This window comes from Buteo buteo, chromosome 1, assembly GCF_964188355.1.
Source record: "Buteo buteo chromosome 1, bButBut1.hap1.1, whole genome shotgun sequence".
Lineage (NCBI taxonomy): Eukaryota > Metazoa > Chordata > Aves > Accipitriformes > Accipitridae > Buteo > Buteo buteo.
The window spans coordinates 10557275-10584532 of record NC_134171.1 but is presented as its reverse complement, the minus strand read 5'-3'; the positions used below and the strand labels follow the sequence as shown (position 1 = coordinate 10584532).

General features: G+C 36.4%; 1 protein-coding gene across 3 annotated transcripts in view; it reads right to left on the bottom strand.

Moving 5' to 3' along the window:
- HTT (huntingtin) overlaps positions 1-27258 on the bottom strand; it is an 87107-nt gene that overhangs the window by 9647 nt on the left and 50202 nt on the right. For all 3 annotated transcript variants that reach the window (XM_075022194.1, XM_075022222.1, XM_075022249.1), the window contains 22 exons: positions 26178-26320; positions 22618-22825; positions 21097-21238; positions 19677-19856; positions 18047-18223; positions 17716-17792; positions 16268-16406; positions 14466-14588; positions 13371-13584; positions 13026-13171; positions 12357-12534; positions 11972-12067; positions 10932-11119; positions 9534-9660; positions 8254-8354; positions 6596-6750; positions 6074-6213; positions 5820-5902; positions 4187-4317; positions 3879-4008; positions 2955-3110; positions 119-309 (listed from right to left, as the gene is read on the bottom strand). In XM_075022194.1, coding sequence (XP_074878295.1) covers positions 119-309; positions 2955-3110; positions 3879-4008; positions 4187-4317; positions 5820-5902; positions 6074-6213; positions 6596-6750; positions 8254-8354; positions 9534-9660; positions 10932-11119; positions 11972-12067; positions 12357-12534; positions 13026-13171; positions 13371-13584; positions 14466-14588; positions 16268-16406; positions 17716-17792; positions 18047-18223; positions 19677-19856; positions 21097-21238; positions 22618-22825; positions 26178-26320 — 3225 coding nt within the window. The remainder of the gene's footprint in view (positions 1-118; positions 310-2954; positions 3111-3878; positions 4009-4186; positions 4318-5819; positions 5903-6073; positions 6214-6595; positions 6751-8253; positions 8355-9533; positions 9661-10931; positions 11120-11971; positions 12068-12356; positions 12535-13025; positions 13172-13370; positions 13585-14465; positions 14589-16267; positions 16407-17715; positions 17793-18046; positions 18224-19676; positions 19857-21096; positions 21239-22617; positions 22826-26177; positions 26321-27258) is intronic.

Here is a 27258-nt window from a genome sequence, read left to right as displayed (position 1 = left end):
CCTTCTCTAAAATGTACTGACAACCGCAAACCATAAAGAGCCCTTTTGTTCACACATAAGCATGCAACAGTTTGGTGGGGCAGGGGAAGGGGGGGAAGAAGGGAGGGAAGAGTCTTACTGTGCTACTCCTCTCAAATTGGAAAGCAGATACTCGCTGATAATTGGAATGAGTTGCTTTGCTGTCTCATCAAGCAAGTCACACTCAAGGATATAAAGAATTCCATGCAGAGCTCCAATCCGACTTGGCATATGGGTGCTTCTTAGGGTTGATTCCAGCAGTCGACTTACTGGTTCAGCCACAGCTTTATCCTGATACATCCAACAAGAGTATTCATTAGAAATCAACACTGGTTCACTACCAGTGACTCCTGCCATTTGGAAATACTTGGAACAAATTAAAGAGCAGAAAATATGGCATGAATCAGAGCCTGGATTAAAACTACTTTGAATCAAATGTCACAAGATTAATATAATCAGATAAAACATGACTTACAGATTAACTAGTAAACTGACGCTACTTTGTTTCACCTGTAAAAAGTTATCTAAAGATTTAAAGCCAAAAAAAACCAAGATAAGCATTAGTTCAGTAAATAATACATGCTATTAAGAATCCTATACATATATGACACGTATGGTTGGAATTTTCTGGCCTTCCAGCTAACCACAAAGGATGCTTCTGTCTGAAACTGACTGGTAGATGCCTGTAGTCTGCATCCAAAAGAATACTCTGCCATCCACTCAACTCGTAGTACAGCGTTCCATTTGTTTGTTCTCCAAGACCACTGGCACTCAGACCTACGCATATCTTTCTCTCCACCACTCCAACGATCTGGACGAGGGGATCGAGTGCACCCTCAGCAAGTTTGCAGATGACACCAAGTTGGGAAGCAGCACTGATCTGCTTGAGGGCAGGAAGTCTCTACAGAGGGATAGGGACAGGCTGGATCGATGGGCCAAGGCCAACTGTATGAGGTTCAACAAGGCCAAGTGCCAGGTCCTGCACTTGGGTCACAACAACCCCATGGAGCGCTACAGGCTTGGGGAAGAGTGGCTGGAAAGCTGCCCGGCAGAAAAGGACCTGGGGGTGTTGGTTGACAGCCGGCTGGATATGAGCTGGCAGTGTGGTCAGGTGGCCAAGAAGGCCAACGGCATCCTGGCCTCTGTCAGAAATAGAGTGGCCAGCAGGAGCAGGGAGGTGATGGTTCCCCTGTACTCGGCACTGGTGAGGCCGCACCTCGAGTCCTGTGTTCAGTTTTGGGCCCCTCACTACAGGAAAGACATGGAGGTGCTGGAGCGTGTCCAGAGAAGGGCAATGAAGCTGGTGAGGGGCCTGGAGCACAAGTCTGATGAGGAGCGGCTGAGGGAACTGGGGTTGTTTAGTCTGGAGAAAAGGAGGCTGAGGGGAGACCTTATCGCTTTCTACAACTACCTGAAAGGGGGTTGTAGTGAGGTGGGTGCTGGTCTCTTCTGTCAAGTAACTAGTGATAGAACGAGAGGAAATGGCCTCAAGTTGCAGCAAGGGAGATTTAGTTTGGATATTAGGAAAAAATTCTTTACTGAAAGGGTTGCCAGGCATTGGAACAGGCTGCCCAGGGAAGTAGTTGAGTCACCATCCCTGGAGGTATTTAAAAGACATACAGATGTGGTGCTTAGGGACATGGTTTAGTGGTGGGCTTGGCAGTGCTAGGTTTATGGTTGGACTCAATGATCTTAAGGGTCTTTTCCGACCTAAATGATTCTATGGTTCTATGTTTAGCCTTCGAACATCAAGCTGGTATCAGATATTTCACTCCCTGTTACCAAAATAAAACAACTTCTTGGAATACGCAAAATCTATTCTAAAGTGTTAGACTTGAAAAGTCTTCTTCTTACAATCTATTTGAAGCATTTATTAGAAATTATTTGTTTTACCTTGTCTCTGTATTCATGAAGTATCTAGCATACGAGCCAGTTTTACAGTGTGTGCTCTCTAGTTGCTCTTTTTAAGCGTATTTTTCTACATAACTGAGCACAGGACAACAAGCAACTCTTGATGCAACCAACTTTTTTTTCCCTCCCACTAACCTGTTATATTCAGCAGTTTGCTTGTGAGAAAGTGTTATTAGTTCACTGAGTGGGAAATTACAGCCTAGTCAGAACAAGCTGATCTCTAAAACTGCTTCTGCATGTTTGGCATCACTTTCACAGCCTTCCCTTGCACAGTTGCTGCTACAATGGCTACTGGAAGCCCTACCCCAAAAGTCTTTCAAAACTTTTCTTATCACTATTACCCATATAGTTTTATATTGCTCTCATAGAGAGCTTCTAGAAATGCTAACTTCTTCCAAAAGAATCCGTAATTTTTTTTCCTAAACAATCCCACTCTGAAATGTCTATTGGAAAATACTACTACTCTCTGATCTACATATTTAAAGACAGCAACACATTTCACTTAATAACTTGAATTAATAATGTTCTTTCCCTACATGCAGAATGATGCAGTGGAGGGAAGAGTGAGGGAAAGAAAAGAGATACCCGACTATCAAGCTATGTATTCATCACAATCACTGTCCCAGTCTCTCATGAGATTACAGCCATTCACCTGTAACACAAATCTAGCAATAGCTATTCCACAGTCCTCATTTCTGGCCTGAAATGTAACAAATGAGTCCAGGGCAAAGGTAACACTCAGCTGAGTAAGATAAACCAAAAAGCACATTGAATTAAGCTCAAGACTCAGAACAACCCTAAACCAAACCTTTCTGTTTGAATACGGCGCAACTGGAGGTAGTATTTGCAACCTCTGAAAGTCCAGAATGCATATCCTATTACTTTTTATAGCCATGCATATCAGCTAAAGGATTTTCTTAGACAAGCTACTCTTACCAAGTACATCAGGTTTTGCAGCAGAAGCTAAGGATGAGTTAACCTAGACACTCATGAATTTGCAATAAACTTCCATAAGAATTTCTTACCATTCCCAGAACAGCTGCAGCTTTACAAGTGGCTGGTATCAAATACTGTACAAGAATCTCATCTTCTGAAGGATGCACCTTTCGCAATTCTGTCAACGTTGTATACATCATCTCAAACTGATTTCTTTCTGTAAATAAGTCTGACACTGCCAGAAGCTGTACACAAATTAAAATTTCATATAAAAAAGCCCATTAGCAGACAGCCAAAAATTGACTCTCCCTTCTGTTATAATTGTCAGAAAGAGATTCCTGGATCGATCTATTAAATGTGTAAACATTAACTCAAGTATCTGGAATAACTATTGTCATCCAGAATTAATTCCACCGTACATCTCAGATAACAATTACCTCCAAATGGTCTTTTTTTCGATAAGGTTTACAAACCCAAATCCACTATAGTAAGTAATTCTAGAAAATGAACGAACATTGCCATTTACAATGTACTAAAACACCCCAAACACACAATACATAGTCTCTTGCAAGGATGGTTTCATTTTAAGTCTTTTCTGATAGGCTATCAAGACACATTGCACAACTGTGTTCTTTAGTTTTGCTTCTACACTTCAATAGCCAATTTAATCCTCTAATACATAGTTGTTCCATCTTCATATTCTTAAAAAGAGACAGCATAAGCAAAATCCTGAAACCTACTTTTACCAAGTAGTCAAGTAAAATACTATCATTAAGTAACAATAAAGTGTTTGTAATATAGTAGCAGAATACACAATCCAGCTGCTTATATAGTTTAAATTAGTATGATGTTATAGATGCTCAAGTTATATTTCTGTACTGCCCACATAATAGCACTGCCAAGAAAAAAAATCAGTGTTTCCCATATATGAAAAGACACTTTACAAATGCCGCTTAGCTCTGAATATTTGGTAACATGTGCTCAATTATGACTGAATAATAGTTTAGACTTACTGATCGCACCACTTCGCTAATCAAAATGACTGGCGTTCTCTTGCTAGGGTTTGATGGCAATATCCACTGACTATACAGTTCAAGCAAGAACTGAGAACAAGAATGTATATCCACACCAGCCCGGTGCTTCCTGCAAGGCACAATATTTAAGTGTTAAAATGGCTATTCTTAAGCCCTGCTCAAATACCCAATTTGAAATAATACAGCTATTTACTAGTGTCCAGTTTATAAACCCAGCTTATTAAACAACATGAAAAGGTAGGAGCTTATTAATAAAGTCAAAGGAGATACAAGAAAAAAAAAGACACCTGGTATTAATAGGAGAGGTTGGTGGTGAGGAAGGAGCAAGTACGTCGTTCTCATCTTCTTCATCCTCACCCCACTCTTCTTCTCTCAATGGAGTGATATTATTTCCTAACCATATGGAGTGTATAGAGACCTTGCAACACAAAATAATAGAAAAGAAGCACAACTTTTAACACTCTCATAGTCAGATTAGAAAAATCTTAGAATCCCAATACACAGCGTGAAGTAACATTTACATGAACTGCACATGACTTAAAATTATCAATTTTTTTAAACCTTTTTTAAGACCTTAGTTTAACTCACTTTAAACTGTATGGCACAGCAAAACCAGTAGCACCATGCCCTTAGTACAGCAAAACAGGTGATGCTGAAAGCAGCATCTGGCTAACCTGTAAACATGCACTAACAATGTGCATGCATCATCCCAAAGTCAACATACCAGATCTAAAATCTAAAGCAAAGTATAAATATTTACAATTCATATCAACCAAGCAAATAATTCAGACAGAACTCTTAACAACTGCAGTTCAATAGAAAACACATTCCTACTCAAACCATAACTCAGTATGTCTGATTGCAATATAACCTTTCTTCTGAAACCAGACAAGACTAAGATTTCAAGTCTTCTGACTCAGGCTAGATAAACAATTATCTACAAAGAAGAAAACGTATTAGTTCTTTTTTGAGTTTTACTTATAAAATTAAAGTTTCAGAACAATCAGACCTGCTGATGGCATTTCATAAATGATCTGTCTGAAGATGCCAAAACAAAATCGGCACTTCCTGTGTTTCAAGACTTCTTTCTTAGACAAAAATTCATCCTTACATGGAATTCTTTTTCATGTTAAGCAAAAATATACACACTTTAATTATTTTTCTAATAAATTGTCTAATGCCTAGTATTGTTACAGAGTTAACAGTTTTTGGAAATAACACATAGGGTCTGTAGGCCTGCAAATACTGAATATTCAAGCCATTTAGGATCTCAAGAGAACATACAGATGCCTAGAGACAGAAAAATGATCATTTAGTCTTCCCTACACAAAAGATTCCTCAAGAAAAATAATGTCATCTGAGTTTAGTATTTAAGTTTTTTTCACTACTACATACCATTCAAATAGTGAAACAAGTACTACATTTAAAACTTATATGTAACTTTACATAAAGACTAATTTTTTTAAGGAGATAAATAACTGGATAAGGACTATTTTTTTATTCACTGTATGTAGTGCTAATTTTCCAGTGAAATTTATGTCCCTGCGCTGGTTTATTTAAAATTAAACCAACATTGCTTATTTTATGTCCAGTGATTTTTCATTTCCAAAGGACTACCATGAGCATGCAATAGCAAATTAAAATCCAATAGTTAAACTGGAAGCTAACACTACAAGAGCTCTTTAACACACAAGGCTGAAAAGCACAACTCAATAGCTGGCTCATGGATAGACCTCACAAAACCAAAAATTCCATGAGACATGGGGTCAGCTGGCTGAGAGGAGTCACCCAGTTATGATCTACCCTGCATCACTCAGATCTTTCAGTTTACATTTGATGTTAAGCAATGTCTCAATTAAATTTTCACAAACTAGAAGAAACGTAACAAAAGTCAAGTTCAAAGTTAAGGTTTTAACAAACCTGTCCCAGTTTATAATCCATATCTCCTATTTCTCGTTCAGTATTGATCTGCAGTAAGAGTTTTTCATGGCTGATAAGAGCACCTATAACAAAACAGAAAACAAATTTTTAAAACATGCATGACAAAGTAGATGTGAAAATGGCTTCATTTCCTGCAAACTGGATTTTAAATGAATTTGTAAGAATATCTTTTCTACTTTTTTACATTTAAAAGAAATTCACTCTCCCCTTCCCCCCCACACATAGGCACTTACCTGTAGTAGCAGGAGAAAGTGATGGAACAGGGTCCCAGGCTTGGTATAAGTGATGAGTAGCAATATTATCTCTCTTAGATACCATTGCTTGGATTTCCTGTTCAACAATTCCCCTGATAACACTTAGCTTCCTCCCAAACCTGAAAGCAACAGAAATCAACTTAAGCATATTTTCCCTTTAACTTTTTTGTGCAAGTCTTACTAGCTTACTCTACAATGTTATGTGTCCATGCTAATTTTCATTATCAGGGATGCTAAAACTGAGAAGTGTTGACAAATACATTCTGCACACTGTTTACTAGATTTTAATACGACTTTGTCTTTTTCAGGTACTGTCTTTTAACTCAGCAGGTTCATGATGCTAAGTCCACCTAACTTCTATGTAAACAGATCCATCTGTATACACTCTTGCTTAGAAAATACAGTCTATACATATTTTTGCTACAGCTAGGTTAAGCAATTGTAACTATTTTTTAATGACAAGTATAACTTCTAGGCATTTTAAAACAAGTAAAAAAATACCTTGTGTCCAGAGCTTTTAAAGCTTTGTTGCGGGGCTGCTGTTCCAGACAGCTAACTGCTGGATTGCCTGCAACAGGTATTGTCATTGCACTCAGCACCAAGGAAGTTATGGCTTGTACTGCAAGAACATTAATTTGTGTCCTCTCTGTATCTTCCTGTAAAATGAACTTACTGTAATTTGAATTGTAAAAAAGAAAAATATCCTAATAATCAATCAGTTTGTCACCTTCCACTAAGTTATCATTAGTAAGACTGACATCTAGACTTCTTCCCATCCAGAAATCTAGCTGACATAAACAATACACACAGAGCACTGTGGCTGTAGCAGCAACACATCCTTCTGTCTCATCAGCCATTCTGCATGCATCCTCTCTTATCTCAACAGCATTACAACCTCAATATGTCTATTTTGGAACTTTCAAAGTGCTTAGTTTCTTTTTTCTGCATCTACCTATTAGTTACCTGTTAAAACAAAGCACCAAACAAGACCAAATCTCAGTTGGAAACTCTTCAGAGAAGGATCCATGTTAATTGTTTTTAGTAACTCCCTGTTTAGGAACAAAACTCAACCTCATAATGAATTTTCAGCAGCATTTTTCTGGGGATCATTATCCAGATGCCTCCAATGTTTCTTCTAAACCAAGATGCTACATATTCAGTATTTAGCACCACTGTAAAAGTGTGAGAAAACTGTAACACAACTTTCTTAAAATATTGGGTTAGATTCAATCCATTATTCATACTTGAGGCACTGCCATTTTTCCCCAATAGAAGTATTTGGAACTACACACATTGCATCAAGTACTTTGCCACTGTAAATCATCACCACTGTAGTAGTCTGTTTCTTTCCCCTTTAAAAAAAAACCAAACCTCTTAAAATAAACTTCTGGTGCTGTGGGTTGTAACTCACTCTCCCTGTACTGATGGTAGCAAGAATCTTTGCAGTACTTTTAATTTTTTTGCTCAGAACTGTTTATCATCAGTACTTTGACTAAATCAGGTTTTTTTAGAGACTAAAATTAGAACAACAGCACAAACACTTGTAGATTCTGAAGTGGCAGGATGCTTTTCATTTTTTGCTTTCATAGTATACATTCTGATTCCTTCTTGGAAGCATCAGACCAGAAGAGACGCTGAACTTTTTTAGAAAACGTAAGATGGTAACAAGTTTTCAATTATTTTTTTTAAAAAAGAATCTTGTATTTTTATTTCAGAAAATATTAACGTACTGATATTTATAATAGTGCTTAAAACGTTTACAATTTTGAACATATTAGTCTTCCTTGGTAAGTAAAGGAGCAGTATTACTCCTGTTCTACAAATAAACACTCTCTACATGACAGATAAGGAACTACCAATAGCTAGGTCACCTTAAGTATGATCCAACATGACCATTATATAGAAAAGAGTTAAGTCAAAAATTCTAGAGGCCGCAAAACAAGTGTCCAAGTCTGTCTAACAGAAAATGCTAACCCATGGAAGAGGTATGATGATGCCTTACTCCATTTTGGAGTCTGACACCTAGGAAGCAAGGAAAACAAACCCCTTTGCTACCCAGGATCCACTATTTGTGCTTTACAGGATTATTAATAGAAACATTTTTCTTAGTTTAAGTAAAATTAAAAAAAAAAAATAAAAAAATCAGTGAATGACATTACTTCTTGTTGGTTCTCCTCCTGGTCCATTACAATAGGCTGAGTTACAAGCACACCAAGCAAAGTAGCCCAAGTCTCTTCAAACTGAGTACGGCTGATCCATCCTATGGAAACACTCAGAGATAGCCATTTACGTCTTAACACAAAGTTAAACATGAAAAGGCATTAAAAAATGGTACATTGTTTCCATTGATTTAGTTTCAGACCATTTCTTATTTGATTTGGCATTTGTTGTAATCACTACAGCTTAAATTTAAACTGTTCTATTTTAGGAAGTGATGAGCCATTTAGAAGAGTTCTGCACATTATTATTCAAATGGTCCTGTTCAGTTTCTCGTATACATTTAAATACTTTGATTGTCCAACTTTCAAAGTATTGAGATCTATCAGGTTTTCACAACACAGAAAATCATCCAGAAAACTGGCCAACTGTCACAGGAAAGTAAGTTGTGGAGAATCCCATAACGATCCAAGAAAACTTCATGCCCTAAAAACAAAATGACTGAATTTCCTAGAAATAGGCCATTAAAATTGAAGCACTTCTCAAAAAGTTTTTCCAAACAGATTTTTACCTATAAAAGACTGCAGAGGATTCCTGAATAACACCTTGCAGTTTATACAAATGATATCTAAAGAATAAAAAATGAGAATGTCATCTCTAGGCATTAGAGTGATCAAACAGAAATCGGTGCTACACCACGAGTCAGTCAAATATTAACCCATAGATCAGACAGGGGGGAAAAAAACCAAAAAACTTCCATAAGCATATGGAACATTTGATGCATTACCCTTGACAGTCTCATCTGTTAACAAAGACTTGAACTCTTAAGCCCCAGTGCTCTTGTTCAGTAAACCTTAACATATCCAGAAGCTTTAAAGTGACAGCATCTCATTTAAAATATTGTGAGTCTGGCACTAAACTCCATTTATATACTATGCATGAATAAAAAAAAAGGGGGGGGGGGAGCAAAATATTCTCAAACATACTGTCAAATGTATGCTCCAGAAAACAAGGGGCCATTCTATGAGAGCACACTGAAATCACCTCCCTGAGTTGGAATAGTTTTTGGCTTTAGTTCTATAGTTTATAACTTATCCTCTGCATTGAGCAAAATGTAAGAATTATTGCAGCACAGTTACTAACCCACTCTGAAATACTATCTCTCTTCCACATAAGCAACAAAAGTAAACAAGTAATACCAGATTCAGTTATTCAGTAACTTCACAACACAGGTAAATGCCTAATAAGAGCCAACTGTATTAGTTTTTAATTTTGTACATACCAAGTGTATTAATGCGATAGATGAACTCCTTAAAGATTTCTTTTTCTTGAAGAAATTCTACTGGGATTTCAGGAAAAATTGTGCCAAAGTCACCTGCAGGCTTTGGTGACCACCCTAATTTCCAGACCTGGAGAAATGTAAAGGAAGTCTATTTATCCAAAACAGAAATAATATTAATATGACAGCTATAAACATATATGTACCATTCAAAAGCAATGAGACATCAGTAAATAAAGTGATTCTCCCACATACAAAAAAACTTAGAGAAAGATAAATATTTAACACAGCTAATACACATTTTACACTGTATTTCTAATTTGGGTTGGTTTTTTTTTGCATATTTCTCATTATGAATTAATTATTTAGTCCCACTGTCCAAGTTTGGATATGACAGCAAGTAAGTTCCTGTCATTTTTTTCCATTTAGTATTTAAGTGACAGGTGACTCCTAGATTGTGCAGAAATGATGCTGAAAAGTAATTCAGGGAAAATAGTTCACATACTATTGATGCCTGAAAAAGCACGAAGATATAACCGAGAGTGGGCAAAAAAGTCTCAATCTAAAAAATTGTTATCTTTTGACATCCCCTCAAAACCAGAGTGCTGAGAAAACAGAGAAAGGCCACAGAAATGGCCTTGCACATATCAGGAAACCCCCTTTTGCTCTACCTAATAAGCATCTGGAAATGTTTCCAATAATGGTTTTGAAGTTTGCAAAACAAAGCCACTTCATACTACTAACAATACATGGAGGTAATAATGAGGTGTTCTTAAATCCATGTTACATTGGCCAAAAAGAAAAGGTTGAAATACCTTGTCCAAAAGATCCAGGATGTGTTAGGAAAGAATGATAATACCTAATCCAAAAGCATCTGCATGGCATACCCTAGTATGGTACCACACACAAATACCCGAGTTAGTTCAGACACTACTGCAGACATGTCAGCACCATTGTATTGTTGTGGTGCTTAGCATGACAAAAACTGAATTTATCAATTCAGGTGTCATAGAGAAGGTAGCAGTGTAGATTCTGCACTCTTTCCAGGTTAAGCAATCCCACGGAGGAGGAGGAGATATTAGCCCTAACAAAGCACTCAAGTCACTGCTTGCTTTTCCTTTCTTAAACTACAACCTGGACATTCCTTCACATACGAATGTAAGGAGCAACTACACTCCTTTCTAATCAAATCTCTGATTCCAAAGTGAACTCTTATTTTGTATCTTTACAATGTTTTGCTACTCAGTATTTAAAAAGACAAACTGACTGACCAAATTAGCTAAAGGTTGCAGTCCTACTGACATATGTACTGACATACAACTTAAGATGCAGCACCATATTGGTTTTCAAAAAGTTGTTCAATAGCTTTTAAAGTCCTGAAAACAAAGCATAAAAACATACCAAGGGAGGTACTCTTGTGTAACTGTTCACTAGAGGCAGCCTTGCTAAACTGATGATGATGTTCTTGAGGACAGGAGTAAGAAATGCTGGGATACTGCTGTTTCTTTTGTGCCCCAGTGCCAAAACAGTCTGTAAGCATTCCACCATCTCAGCTACCATTTCACAAGCTGCAGTAATGTGTTTAGTTTCTTTGTTGGGAGAAAAAGAAATTCAGTTTTATGAAATCTATTCAAAAGACACATGATTTAAAAAGACACAGAAAAACAAAAAATGCTTAATGAAAGAGTATGTTGACTAAAAAGGACAAAACCACAATAAGGATATATACAAAGAAAAATTCTACAACATATCAGCTAGTTGAAGATTACTACTACCACCCTCCCTGCAATGGCTTGCATTGTTTGCCAGTCTCGGTGCTAGAGATTACCAGTACCTGTCAGCAGAGCAGCTCACTTGCTAACCCCAGCAAGAATGGGCCACATTGAATAGAGCATTTGTGAGAATTTAAAGTGACCCAATTAATCTGTTTCATGAGAAAACAGTCTCATAGCTGGCTCTATGCTAAATCTGACAAGAAGGTAATTTCTGTAGATGGAAGTGGTATCTTACGTATGAGCACAGCTGACTATGGAAGACAATGCTGTCCACGCTCAAGGACTACACTTGACTTTCACTTCAACGTAGTGGTCCTATACTGTAGAAGGGCAGATAATGAATCTGCCATTCTTCAGAAGAAATATAAACAATTCTACCTCTCCCACATGAAATTTAAAAATCCCACAACACTAAAAAGCTCAGTCTGCAGCATGCTGCACAGCTAACAGAATACCCCAAAAGAAAAATCTGCATTAATGTTTAACTTACCAAGAAAAAAAAAAACTATACCTGTCAAAAATGTCAACCTATATTTAATAAACGTTCAAATACAAATAAGGTCTCAGAGGAACTCTCATTGGTAAAAAAATACTAATGGAAAGGGTACCTACAAGTATTTCTTCAGTGAAAGTATAAGGCATAAGTGGAATTCATCGTTTACTTACTCTGTGTGTTTGAATCAACTTCAACCTCACTCAAGCCTTTTGAAGTATTCTTCTTTCTTTCAGGACTAAGAAGTTGATTACCAGGTTCAACAGCAACTGAATTACACAAAAATATTTAAAAGATACAGCCATTACACATCTCATATTCCATTTTTCTCCACAAAACCACATAGTGGTCAAATATTTAACATCTCCAAGGCATCTGCCAAGTTCAAAAGTAAACACAAAATCTTAAATGAGAAATTAAAGTAGTAAAAATAAATTTATCATCAAAGAAATAATTAAAAAGGACTCAGAGGAAATATTCCAGACACCTAGCATTTGATCAGTGATGACTGACAATCTATTAAGAAAATTTTCTCATAGATGTTCAAATTGGACTCACCTGCTTCTATGATAAATCTAATGCAATTAATTAAGGAGCAAGCATGTGTCACATTAGCTGCAGAAGCCAGCAAATTCCAGAGACCAGGCTGCTGTAATGTCAGACAGCAACAATCCAGAGCAGCTTGAAGATCTACACTTAATGGAATCTGGTCATGCATTAAATGCCACGATAGTGCCTGTGCAAAAATAAAAGTTTCCCATTAATAGCAAACTCTTGCAACAGAAGAACTTATAACCAGCCAAAGATGGTTTTTGTTTTGGTTCTTTGGGTTTGTTTTTTTTTATTCAGCAACATGTAAAGTTTTATTAGCAAGTTGTATTGATTTTTTTTTCCCCTGAGAGAACAGAACTTATTTTAAGTACAAGAAAATTATGAACATTATATACTGTTTATTTAGTGTCCCAAAGATCGATGCAGGGCCATTCTCCAAAATGCCAAGATGATTCCATCATTCAGCCAACCTCTTCTTGTAAAAAGCTGCCCTTGTCCCATAAGCCCATCTGATTTACTAGCACAGGTCAAATAAAATAACCACTGAAGAAATTTCTACAGTTAAGACAAGAAAATTGCCCAGATCAAAAGTTACTCAATGGTGATCAGTTTAAGTCAAAGTTGTTCCCTCTCCCAACATTTCATCACATCTTTAATTATGCTGTAGTTTCTTACCTCTACTGACATAACTACGAATTTCAGGATATCATCCTCTTTGTCAGGAGGAACACGGAGACCAACTGGTAGTTTTGAGAGTAACAACAAATACTGAGCCAGTGCACGACAAAGAGTCATCATAGACTGATACATCATCTCATCTCCTATAAAATAAGACTGGATGAAATCTAGCAGTTCGAATTTTTTCCCCCCTCAATAAACATTTTTCAGAATTATTTCATAAGCACTTTTACGCCAGGTATCTTTATTTTTTAAAACAGTAAGTTCATGTATTCACAAGACATCTGTAAAGTAACTTTGCAGAGGAGAGAATAAACTTAAAAAGACGATTATTTCTATTACCAAAGATATCGCTTAGTTTTTTCCAGTAGGCTGATGGCTCAGCTGGCAACAGTGGTTGAAAAATCTGGTGGATGGCAGGAAGGTTTTGTACAGTGGTAGACACATGATCCAGAGTTACCCTCCGAGCTGTTTCAAAGAAGCTACTCTTCTGGTCTCTTGACATTTCATTCATGCCAAGGCTTAAACAAGGTGCTAACAAGCTTAGGTTGAATTCCTGAAATCAAATAGTGAATAATAAGTAAAGAAATTGCTTTTAAAGAGAAGCTCAGTATCTGACGGTACTATTCTGGAATACTAATATGGTGGTAAATTAAGTTTATTAATTAACTAACTTGTTATTATGACCTCTACTCTATTGTGGTGTAACGATACCATAATTAAACCCGTATCCGTTCCATGATCTGTTGAACCACGACACATTTAAGTTTCAGACACTATTGTAATGGAAAGAAAAATCAGCAAGCTTATTCCAAATTTTCAGAAAAATATATGAATAAAGCTTAACAATGACCTATATACAAGGAATCTTCAAGCAATAAGTTTTCAAACAAAACAAGTCAAACAATCTTTTAAAAAAGTTTCCCACTATTATTTCTGCATACCAGCAGCAAATGTAACGTAGAGAATTTGATCAAAATACGTTCTGAGAAAAAGTAATAGATACAAGTTGTCCTTGTACCAGATTTACTGTTTGTGGCCCGTTAGTCACATATTGCAAGTCACCTAGCACAGATATTTAAAAGGTTACAGAAACATCTGGCCTTGTAAGAGACTGTATGGCAAAATGAGAAGTTCATGTAAAATGGTAAAACTGGATTTTTGTGATTGCAATACATAAACTAACCTTCACTTCCACTCTATACACCCAACCTGCACTACTAGAAAGCTACTATTAGCAGCATTGCTAGACACAGAAATGAAACACCTACTATTTAATTTCCAAAATGAAGTGAAATTCAAGAAGTAAACTACCAGTATGATATCAATTTGAAGTGTTTACATTTAAGAATCTAATCTATTAATACTACCAATAAGAATATTAGAAATAATTACATCCTCTTCAGCTGATTGTGTTTCATCTAACAAAGAAGTTACCTTGCTGGTCATGAAGGAGTTCAGGTCAGGCTGAGGAATCCTATTTACCAGCTCTGCGCCTTCTAGCAGTGCTGAGTCGGACTTGATGCAACACTGTGACCTCACTAGTGACACATACCAGTCCTTTAATAATTAAAAAAAAAAAAAGAAATTTGTTACATATTTGTTTTCAGAAAATAATACAGTTCATGGGGGCAGGGGGAGAATTGCAGATTGGCATTGAATTGTGGTCCGTTTAAGAGATCACTAGGCCACATTAATGTCAAAAACACTCAAAATAAAAAAGCAAGGCAAAACAGACAACTGGGGAATGAACCATCTTAAACTACACCAATGGATGTCCACTGGCAAGTTGTTTATTTCCATAGAGTCTTCACAGGAAACAAGGAAAAAAGAAGCTTAAAATATAGCACAGGTGTATGTATTAGGATCCTAAAGCAGAAGAGAATATCTAGGAAAAAAAAGCCTGGAATACTCAGTAGTCATACAAACATAACAGTAATAGCACAAAAACCAATACATAACCAAGGAAGAAGAGTCTTCAGATTCAAATAAATCATCAGATAAAGATAACATCTATCTTTTAACACACACTGAAATAAATGAAGACTATTACACAACACTGCAGATGTACTCCTTAAATTATTAGCGATGAGCTAATAATTTTTAGTTAATAATATAACTAATTTAACTAAGGAATATGAAGAGGTTCAGTAACCCCTTTCCTGTGTTTTCTCTCTCGTAACTGGACATCCTGAATTTGCTGATATTAATTAGAATGCAACTAAGCCTGTCAGAGTTCAAGGAGCATCTGGATGACACTCTTAGACATATGGTTTAATTTTAGGTAGTCCTGCAATGAGGAGGGAGTTACACACTATGATCCTTATGGGTACTTTCCAACTTGAGATAGTCTATGATTCTATAAACTATGTGGGAGTTGTGGATGAAGCATACAAAACTACTTCCTTTGTGCAGGATTTACAGTTACAGAGGAAGGAGATTTTTTTGGTTAATTTGAAGACACAAAGCTATGGGTGAATGGTTTCTGGGCACAAAGAGTGTTTCCTCCTGCTGTCTAAGTAGCTCTCAATCTCTCTCCTAAGTCAATGGGTTCCTCGACTACTTCTCCTCCAAACTGTCAGCTAATCAAATAATTTTTGCCATCTCAGTTACATACGTTTCCTATTACTGTGTATCACTGTAGAACACAAAGGAATGAAAAGGTGAAATTATCTGTGCCATGGGACAAACTCCAAAGAAAGACACAGGCCCCAAAAGGCTTGCTCTTAGCCTCCCACCCACTCTGAAATAAACGCATCTAAGTACATGAAAGACAGAAACAGTTATGTAATCATGATTGTTCTCTGAAAGTAATTTAAAGCTGAGAAGTAGAAACTGAGAAGTAATTCTTAATTTCCAAGAGACAACCAACAGTTTTCAGCAAATGAATAAAACTGATCACTGCAGTAAACACATTAAGAAAACAAGTAAAAGTATTTGTCTTTACTGAACCTTATACAAATCTTTCCACTAAAGTTATGCAAAGAAACAAAACTTGATAGTTTTTCACAGCACCGTCAATATAACAAAGATCTATGCATGTGCTAATTTGTTATCGTAAGTTCAACAGTCAGCCAATGCATATGAAATCATTCACTGATCTATATTTGAGATTCATTGACAATTCTGAGAACATTAACTGCATAGTAAAAATAAGCTGTATTTAAATATTTTGTAATGAACAATAACTTGTTTACAGCCAAGGCACTTTTAGTGACTCTTTCTAAACATAACCTTACTTTGTCTAGAATTACATTCTCTAAAGCTGGTTGGTCTTCTCCATCTAGTGGGTGTGAGGTAACCAGAGGTGAAGGACTAGCTGTGTCCGGTGCTACCATAAGACGAAACCTATCCAAGAGCGAGTAAAGTCTTTGGTGTCTGAAAATCGAAGAACACATTAGCAGAGAGTTAACTTCCTCAGTTTTGTAAATCATTTAAAGATAGAAAGACATCCAGTGAGCCAATTCTAATCCTGGGAGAGAAAAGCAGTAGGGTCTTAAGTTCTTTGTTGGATATATGCACTCATATGATGCAAACCTGCAAATTTCACCAGCTAGCAGTAAGAAAAAACAAATGAACTCAGCATCATCAACAATAAAGATTTAAAATTGGTTTAGATTTAAAATTTGTACATGTACATTTGTACATAAAATGCAAGCTGTTCAGTTTTCTTTAAGCAGTAAATCGTTTAAATGAGTAAGAAGAATCAAAGTTAGCGTACAGATTATCTGATTGCAGACAAATACATTCTAATAGCTACCAAACAAGAGTCGACTACAACTGAACTTTTTTTTTTTTTTTAATATATTAAGAATTCCAGTTTGTAGATTTATGTCAGTGTCAGGGTATTTTTCTGTTACGTTGGGGTTTGTTTTTTGTTGGTTTTTTGGTTGGGTTTTTTGGGGGGGGAGGGGGCGGGGTGTGTGTTTTTTTTATTTTTTTCATTACTGCTATCAAGACATTGTATAAAGTCATTTGGAGATTTTGGATTTTTTTTAAAATTCAAATGTAACGTTACCTATGAAGACATATTGCTATCAATCTACTGCAGTTTTGGGCTTTAGATTCTTTCCACCTACTTCTTTCTTATTTCAGTCAACAGATATTAACCTCAAACAGCAATGACATCAAGAGGAGTAAATTAGGGTCTTACTAACATTAAATAAAGCTTTTTCAAAAATTGAGTAATTTGCTCCTTTTTGTAACAGCAGTTTAAACAGCTGGGAGTCTAAACAGTTAAAAGTTTTAACACAGTTGCTTGGAAAAAAACCCACCAAACCAAAAAAAAAACAACAACCAGCCCACCCAGCTTGGACTCACAAAATTCTCCAAAAGTTAGAGGAAAATAAAGTTCTTTTCAGTAATGTAGTTTTTGTCAAGGAATTAATTTGCAGTTGCTGTCTCTCAAAAGTTAAATACTGAGTGGGATGCAGGAGAGAGAATTTGATGCCTTCAAGCCTTTAGCTTGCTTTAATCCTTAAGTATATTGCAAATTCAACGTGGCCAACATGACTGTCCTTGTGCCAGAATATGCCTGCATCTCCTAAGAGAGGCTTTACTCCTGTTTTACTTCCAAAAAGGACCCACTATCTTAAGAAAAACCCCAAACATAGGAAAAAACAGTTAACACAATTAGTACTAGAACATTACTTAGTTTAGCTTTTTAACATGTATTGGTATTATTTACCTTGTTGCTAGTCCACTGTTTTGAAGGTATTCCTGAATTCTATCCAGTTCTTCAACTGGTAACTGAGTCATGCTGTTCTACAGAAAAGAGTCACAAGAATTTTATACGACAGAAATAAGTAAAATACCTATAGGTACTTTGAACAGATTAGGAAAATTATAGGCAGATAAAGTGAAATGTAAATATTCACGTATCTATATATTAAATGAAAAAAATTTCTTTTGCAATGAAATCACTTAAACATATTTTGATGGTTTTTTTGTAATCATTACACTTGATTACATTGCTAGCATACCCAATCTTATTTACAAATGAATACATTTATCTTTACCTGTAAAGTTGCAGCCAAAAGCATTTCTACCCGACGGCAAGCCAGTGTGTCAACCATGCGAGCAAGCACACGGAATGGAGTACACAGAAGCTTATCAACATATAATGTTAAGACAGCCCCAGACTGGCTGAGATGTATTCCCTCTAAGCACTGTAAAGTCTTCTTCAGAGTTGTGGGCTAGATGTTAAAACAAACCAAACCAGAACAACAGAGAAAAAAAAAAGCAATCAATTGGAATACAAAGATCTTAAAGCTAAAAGGAAAGGCATTTAGAAAAAAATATAGCAGACAACTAGCTGCTCGATATAATAATCTACATATGAATAGGTTTGAGTTACTGGGTTATTTAATTAATATGAACACTAAGTTGTTTGATGTTTAACTGTAAAAGCTTACTCTTAAAAGTAAGCAAAAAGTAGGGAGCAAAACTTAGGGAAAAAAGCTAGAGAGGCTTAAGTGGAATTGTAGAAAGCTTTGAAAACAATGAGAAGCTTGAACTCTTGCTGGACAAAGATAGGAACATGAGCATAGTCAAGACAAGAGACAATACAAAAATCCAGATAAGCATTAGGGATTTTTTTTGAGCACATGTTTAATCACAGGAACAGGATTAAAAGGGGGTGCAAAGAATTTTTTTTAAATTTTTTATTCTTTTAAATATGAGAACCAATTCAGCACCAATAATCTAAAGGAAGGAACACAAACTAGTTTGACTCATGGAACCAACCTGGTTTTAGAACAGACTGTAAATACCAGTTATTTTAATTTTACTAACTTTTCTGATTATCGCCAACCATTTCACAAATTGACATCTTCCATTCAAACACATTTAGTTTAGTTCATTCTACCAATTCTCAGACACTAAAGCCCAGATTCATCTCACCTAACTTTAAAGCGTTTTACTGACATGCCTGAAGCACTAATGCAGTTGCACTAGATTTGCATAGAGACAATGGGAAGAGATAGGAAACGTTACCAGGCTACTCAGGGTGCAGTAGCATCTCCCAGCATTAGCTCTAGAGGAAGCCCAGCAAATGACATTTCCTACCTAGTGAGTTCCCAAGATTAAGAGGGATGCATACAACCTTACATCCCTATAAAACATCATCCACTCCTCTTCATTTGAAAACTAAAATAATCAACAGAAATCATACACTGAATTTCTGAAGCAGTATTTCCATCACTTGTGGGGTAGATCAATGGGGACGGCACAAGCTTGAAAATAATTTTCATGTTGTTAGAGCCTATGAAGATGGACTGGTTCCTATTCCTGCCTCCATAGTTAGTAGTTCTGTTATTTATACTACCAAGGCACTGAAATCAAAGGTGAAAGTTACAGCTTTAATTTACCCTTCAGATATTTATTATGCGCGGGTAATACCCAGGAAGGAAGGAAAGCAGCTTGCCCAGCTACTTGAATTCATAGATTTGATGGATTAGAACACATTGGATGCTGAAGTTGCTAATACACTATAAGGTCTGCTGTTTGTATGTTTAAAGAAGTTACTTTAAAAATAAAATAAGTTGATAAATGACCCAGAAATGTCAGAATTTGCATACTTATCAGTTAAACTTACGTTGAAATATAAGTGACTTTATTCTTTAAAAAAGTAAAAAAGTTAAAACTTACAGCTGCAAGATTTTCACACCGTGATTGAATGGCCTGGATAAAGAGACCACTGGCTGCTGAATTCCTGTGAACAGCACTAATAAAGTCTTGTACTGGAGGCTCATGGGACAGATTAATCAAGTCTTGAACATGATTCACAATAAGCCAGGTCAAGTGTTCTGAATCATGTAGGTTTTGACACTGAAGGGGAAAAAATGAAAATCTGATTCCAGTAATACCCATGTTGAGCATTTAATTACCAAAAACTTCATCTGACACAATGTGAAGTTTTTCATATATAATTCTGGTAGCTATTTTAAAATAATGGCATAAAGCGTCTATATTTTAATATCACCGTCATTATTTTTACATGACACATTTTCCAAATGCTTTTGATCTTGTTGCAAATTAAGAAATTTATAATGAATTTGTAAATTATTTTCTTTAAAACACTAAAAATCCAGGTTAAAAACAAGTAAATTGAGATGGTTAACTCAAAGATGCTGCTTTTAATGAAATGCTGTTTGAAATAAACATGCACGTACACAGTCTTCTTGTAAAATGTGATTTTCATTAGGCTTCTTTTTAAAGATTTCTTACTACTACTGGCCTTCAACACAAGATGAATAATTTCTGGAAAGCAAATCCAAAGAGATCTGTCAATAATTAATTTTAAGCCTACAAAGGCTATGTGTATATCACCAAACAGTGCAACGCAACATGAAAAGGTCTGTAGAGCTAACCAGGTGATGCTGATAGGCTGACACTCCCCAGTAAAGAGAGTTTTGGAGGATTTTACCCTTGGACTACCTCTAATCTGACTCTGGTGACTGAAAATCCATTAGTACTTAAAAGAGCTTCTTAAACATAGCTTTTGGTTTAGTTGAATCTGAAAGGAATGCAGTTTGCTTGTCCCAAAACTGCTCTGCAATGCAAACCAAACTGCAATACTAGATATTACGGGAAGATTCACTTCAAAAGTTCCCAATGAACTAAAATGCTAATATTGAGGCAGCAAGAGGCCAAAGCCACAGGAACTACTCTCATTAGAGAAGCAAAACAGAAGTTTAATATTATAGAGACATAAATTTGTTGTCTCCTAGACACTGTGCACTGCTACTGATGTTGGGAAGTCTAACACTACTTCATGTGCTCCTAGCACCTCACAAGTAAGGGATATGATACCCAGCAGATAATTCTATTACCCACCAGGTATCCTTTCCAAGCTAAGGGAATTCTCAGTTCAGAACAGAAAAAAATGCCAAATGAGATCATACCTAAGCTTACAGAAGCACCACCTGAAAATAAAATGACTAGTTTTATAAGTCTCCATTTTTCACTTGTGAACCAGATTCACTTAATGCACATCAGTAATAAAAGACTGTCACCATAATAAAATAACTCAAATCTATAGTTATAAAATTTGTAATTCAAAACTTACAACGTAGTCACAGAAAAGAATGAGTGCTCCTCTTCTCACTATCTCTCGATTGCACATGCCACGTTTAGATTCTGAATCCGATTTATCACTGTCTCCAGATATCTGAGGGCTAAGCAATTTAGTAGTAGAAAGACTATGTCTCCTGCAAGAAACATTACATTTTGGTACTATTTTATTGCTATGGGTACTGAAACATTAACAATCAAATTGCTTGGAATATCCTACCAACATCCTTACATAATATTTATTTTCCTAGAAATTTAATTCAAACATTAGACTGCTTTGAAGTAGACACTCTGCTTTCCATCAGCTCTTTACTTTCTAACAATTATAGTATCACTTTTTTGCTCCGTGCTCATTACTTCCTTGGACAGTCTGAAGAACTTCTGAAGAACTGAACACATTATTTAAAAGGAAAACATGGGCTATTGCATCTCTGGTAGGATAACAGAACCTAATACTCTTATTTTCTTCTCAAGCCAAACTAGTGTTCTTGAGCACTTAGTCTAATGTCAGATTGAAAGTGATGCCCAACCCAGAAAAAATACAGGTGATATTGGTAAATCAAAAAAGATAACTGCAACAAACAGCAGGTGTCACCTTAGCTATTTTAGTTGTCCTACTTTGCTCATAAGCCTGGTACTTTCATGTTTCTTCAAATTAGAATAATATTTTTTCACATCATGAGGTTGAACTGAGGCAAGAATCTCACTTTGAGCAAGTATTGATCCACTCATGTTGTAGAACAAGATTAGTCTTCCCTAACATTCACTGCACAAGCATCAGAAACGTCTCTCAAGTCAGTTGTTATTCTCCCTCTACAGTTAACACAGAGGGATACCCACCCACACATGGGGTATCTTCCTTATCCCCAGAGGGCAAATCATTCCAATGCCTGACAGGTGGTATGAACTAACTTCAGACCAAGAGAACACTCATTTTAGACCAAATCCTCAAATTTCAGACAGCTAAAGTTAAGTGAGGTTACTATGGTGCTTGATACTAATGAATCAGCATGGTGCTGATACTATGTTTTGACAGGATTTAGTAATAGACCCACTGAGAACAGAGAACAGATATAACTATAGTTACAGTTATACTGATCAGATTGTATTTTCATAAACAACATTGGCTGAGTTATTTGCTGGAAGGTGAAATATGAAGTCTCCACATGAAATATGAATTACTGAATATTTTGCTGTAGCTACTTCCATAATTTTAATTAGAAGTAGTACACGGATGAAGTTTTCTTGCCTTAAAAATAGACAGATTACCTGGCAGTTCTTTTGAGGAACAACTGAGTGCATGACACATTTCCTTAGTTTGAAAGGCATACTGACATCAGAACAGACAATATGTATACACGTAAAGTAAATGAAGAACTATCTATTTCAGAATCCAAATAGTACTATTCAACAGGCTGACAGGCTTAGCAGAAAAAAAGCCAGATTTTTAAAATATTATTTTAGCAAATATAATTGAGACACACTACTACTACTAGGGATCAAAAACAAATCTTACTTTGGGGTTTGATGCACTTCTGACCACCAGTTGTAGTTGGTATAATTGACAAGAAGCAGAATTTGACACCAGAGAAGTACTAATGAAGGATGCGTGGGAATCATGGACTGAACAAGGTCACTCAAACTTTCAAGGGTATAGAAACTACCATCAGATCCATCTCCTGTAAAAAGTCTGGTGGCTGCAGCTGTGATTCTTCTAAACATCCCTGAAAGTAAAAGCATGTTAGAGTAACTATGCTCTAGTCTGAATTCTGAAGTTTTAAAATTATTCAGGGTACCCTGAGAATACAAAACTTGTTTCATAAGACACTACCATTCCTGGAAGAAAGGTACATTCTAAGTGGTTTTACAAATGTAAGGCAAGTAATAGAGTTTGCCCAAGGGCAGTGTGTGTAAACCAATAACGATCAGCTCCCAAACTCAATAAATAATGATTTAGATAGACTAGAATTGTAATGAAACCTATCTTCTCAACTTTTTCTCTGTCATCCATAAAAAAAGTTTATCTGATACACAAAAACCTTTACCAAATTTAAAACTGTTAATTACAGACGAGGATTTTGGGGTGGGATTTTTTTTTGTTTTGTTTATAAAGCAAAATACAGAAGTTCTAATTAAGAACCATGCTGTAACTACTATTCTATGTGTTAAGATAGATTGCTTACAAGTAGCCTGCCTCAGAAGTTGGGTTCTCAAATACAGTTAGTTGAAACTAAACTGATACCCTTCCAACCAATTTCTAATGTGCAGAAAGTAAATGTTTTTAAGTGGAGAAAAGTCATTACCCTGCATACTGAACACTTGGCACAAAAGCTGAATTTTGCTTTCTGACTTGCTGATTCTGTATTCACATGCCAGAACAAAGGGTAGGAAAACAAGGAAAATGAACAAACTTAAAGCTGTCTAAAGGTACAGGACTTTGAGTTTCTATGAGGAGATAAGATCAGGGAAAAAAATTTCTTCAGAACCAGTTATAAACCAAAAGCTGATCAGAATAATTAATGAAGGAGATCTGGAATGTTGCTTGCTTGCCTCACCAGATATACTGAAGAATGAAGCTGTAAATTCCACAGCCACGTGGACCAGTTTAAGCTGCCCCCAGGACTGATAAATACACAATGTAAATAGCAAAGAACGGGAAAAATAACAGTCTCAAAACTTGGGTTCCGCTTACCAGCAAACCAGTGCTATTACCATTCCAGCTTCCTGCATTTGCAGTAATTGCACCATCTAGTGACTTTCTACAGTCATGAAAGCCACTGCATGCTAATCTTTCCACTTTATCTATGCCTTTTATTTCTACTAACTTCAAAGTAGCACACTGAAAATGTTCATTTCTAATCTGGCAGCTTCCTATAGTTGAATACATAGGAGTCAGCAATGCTCACATTTTGAAAACACTATAACGGGTGCGAAGACAAAACATCCAAGTAGAATAGTGGTTAAAAATGACAGAAGACCTTGGTCTATGTTCCCAAACACAAGTCGCTATAAGCTGCACCTGTAGTTAGGAGACTATAACTTAAAGAGAAAAAAATTATAGAGGTTTTAACTGAACAAAGTATTACAGAACCAAGCAATTAGTTAACCCTAAGCCTAAACCTGAAAGAAAATGCTACAACATGAAAATACAGCCCAGCTGTCTGAACAACTTTCCTTCTACTGTGTTACACAGTATAAGGTAACCACATTACAACTAGTACTTAGAATTATCTGTAGTCTTACATTAAATTCATTTCTAGAGATCATGCAATACACATACCCCAGTGCTCTGCATTAGCATTTTAGTTTTGTATGAACATTTCTACACAGTTCTTGGCAAGACGCACAGTGCAGCTTAGAAGCCAGTTGTTGCAGCAGAACTAGCCTGAGCCTTCCCTTTCCATATCCCCAGCTCCCACTGTGGAAGAACCCACTTCCCAGACTTCAATTGCCAGCTTGATTTTCTGATTTCATTGGTCTTGGCTTGACACCATTTTATCACTTACTCCAAATCACCTTGGCATAAATTCCTTGTTATAATATTTGTTTCAAATGTTTCTCCATAACAGAAATTAACAGTATAAACAGTTATTATTGTAACAGACACATGGGAAAGAGAACTATCACTTAATACATCTTAGAGCAGGCTTAAAACAAAGACCAAGGAAGGCTCTGGTAACTATCACCACATTTTGTGCCTCTTCATGCACAATCCTGGGGTCTTTACAGCAAGAACCTAGGTTTGCAGGACTTCTTTTCTTAAACCAAAGTTCTCTTCTGACAAGTCAAAAGACAAAACATCATCCACTGTGGCTGCACAAACTCTCACAACATAATTCAATTGGCTTCCCATTCACTTTTCTATCTGTTACTATCACCGAAGACTAGGAGGATTAAAGCTACTGGAAGTTAAATCAAGGCAATGCAGAAGCTTTGAGCTTTGATAGAGAACCAATTGAAGACCCAGAACACTTCCATCAGCACTCTATTTATTTATTTATATCTACACCTACAATACTTATGTTTGCAAGAAGCAGCTGGTAGCAATGACAGGAACAGAACTAAGTATTTTTCCCTCAAGAAAGGGCTTCATAACTGGAAGAGCTTAAAAAGAAAAAAGATTAGAGGTTGTTGGGATACAGTGGAGCACAGAATCATGTTAAATGTCTAACAACAGTATTCTGCATGCACTTTTTTGGTTAGTCACATCTGCTAAATAGTGTGTTATAACTCCCATTTTACAGATGAGGCCATGGAATGCAGAGTTCCTTGTCCTGTGTCTGTACGGAACTCTATGAAGAACCAGGGACTTGTGTCAAGACCTTTTAAATTGCAGCCAACTACTGTAATCCAAGGTCGGATTTCAGCTGCAGGCTGAAAATTAGAAGGCAAAACCGACAGTCACAGCAAAGAAAGAATAAAAGAATAAAATAAAGGGAAGATAGTGCCACTATTATGAAAATAAGTTACAGAATTAGGCTAAGGAATTACACCGAAGGGCCAGAGATTGGATATCTAGCAGAAGACACCCAAGGCAGAATTCCCAAACCTGAAGAAAGGAGCTCAAGACCAGCTAGCTGGAACAGTACTGTTTCCTATTTTTCTGGTTTTGTTTTTTGGGGTTTTTGTTTGGTTGTTTTTTTTGTTTTGGTTTGTTTTTTTTACGTTTTTACTAATTCTGACAAAGAACAGGAACCTACCTTGTCCTGAGTCTGAACTAGTGGTCTGTAACTTGGTATTTTAAGCCTGGACATACCTACCAACCTCCAAATTGAGTAAAAACAAGAGAAATAGAACCACAAATTTGGAATGCTTTGCATTTTTGGACTGGAAGATTTTAGACAGTTAAAAGGAGAGATAAAGAGTCACTCGTGATATTTTGTTCCACATAGAAAAAAAGTGAAAAATGCGCCCTGCATGCACAAGCACAAAGTTTGGGAGGTTCTTTATATTGAATAGGATAGAATGTCTTCAGCACCTACGTTTTCCTTCTCAGTAGTTAAACACATTCAACAATTGTCTCAGAATTGAAAAAAAAAAAAGCCCTGCCACCGCAGGCAGCGTTTAAAGTATTACCTGATTTGAAGATATGTATTAAGCACATAAGCAGCGTGCCCAGCTCCTGGCAGTAGAAAGTATGTTGCTGCTCATTCATGTCCACTTTCAGTTGTTTGGTAACGATATCTTCCAGTAGAATGCCAACCAGTTGTAATAAGAACCTTGAAAAACCACGTATACAATCAGCAGGAAAAACTATCAGTGCAACATCTTTCAGAATAAGATGAGGTTTGCCCACAAAACTCAGTAAGTTTGAAAAATAAAACATGAAGTCCTTGTCCATTCATTCTAAATAGGATGCTAAATTAAATGCTACAGAACAGGTTGACCTAAAACAAATATGATGCTATAGGTATAGAGAGATGATCACAAGCGCATCAATAATTACATATTGGATCTGGGTTATCTACTTATCAGCTAAAGTCATGACAGCATCCATACACCTGCCTGCCTCACTTACACAGCAAACATTCACAATGCTATGGTGTCTTTATAGTGATTTGCAATAAGCTAAAAACTACACCATGACAGTTATCGCAGCACAGCTGACGAGGGGTAAAGTCAGCAAGTCACAGTCATTCAGCTGCTTACAGCCTCATCTATCCACACTCTATCACAGAGGTTCCATATCAAACCTCCAGCCAGGGGGCGGGAGTGGGAGGGAAATAAATCAAAAGAAACACCAAAAAAGAGCATTTGAGGAAAGCCATCCTTGCTCCTGGCCATAATCGTTCCTCAAGTCACTTGTGTTGGACATAAGGTCACATTAAGGGACTCCAGAAGCCCCTTTTCCCTTTACCCATCACCCTCACAGTGAGCTGAATGATAAGAAACAGCACTTAATTTCTATCTGAAGTTCCACACTTGATTAAAAAGTTCTTATTTCCTTAAACAAATAGCTATTTCAAATGCTTCCACCACACTAAAACATAATGCCTTAATGACAAACATTATGTCAACGTAATACCACTGCCATCTCTCCACACTTCTTTTGCCTGAAGTTTGTTGCTCTCTGAGGACATCAGCATGGGAAGCTAACTGGATAACCCCAGCTCTTTAAAAATAGGAAATAAAGAGCAGGACTAACTTAATAGATTTG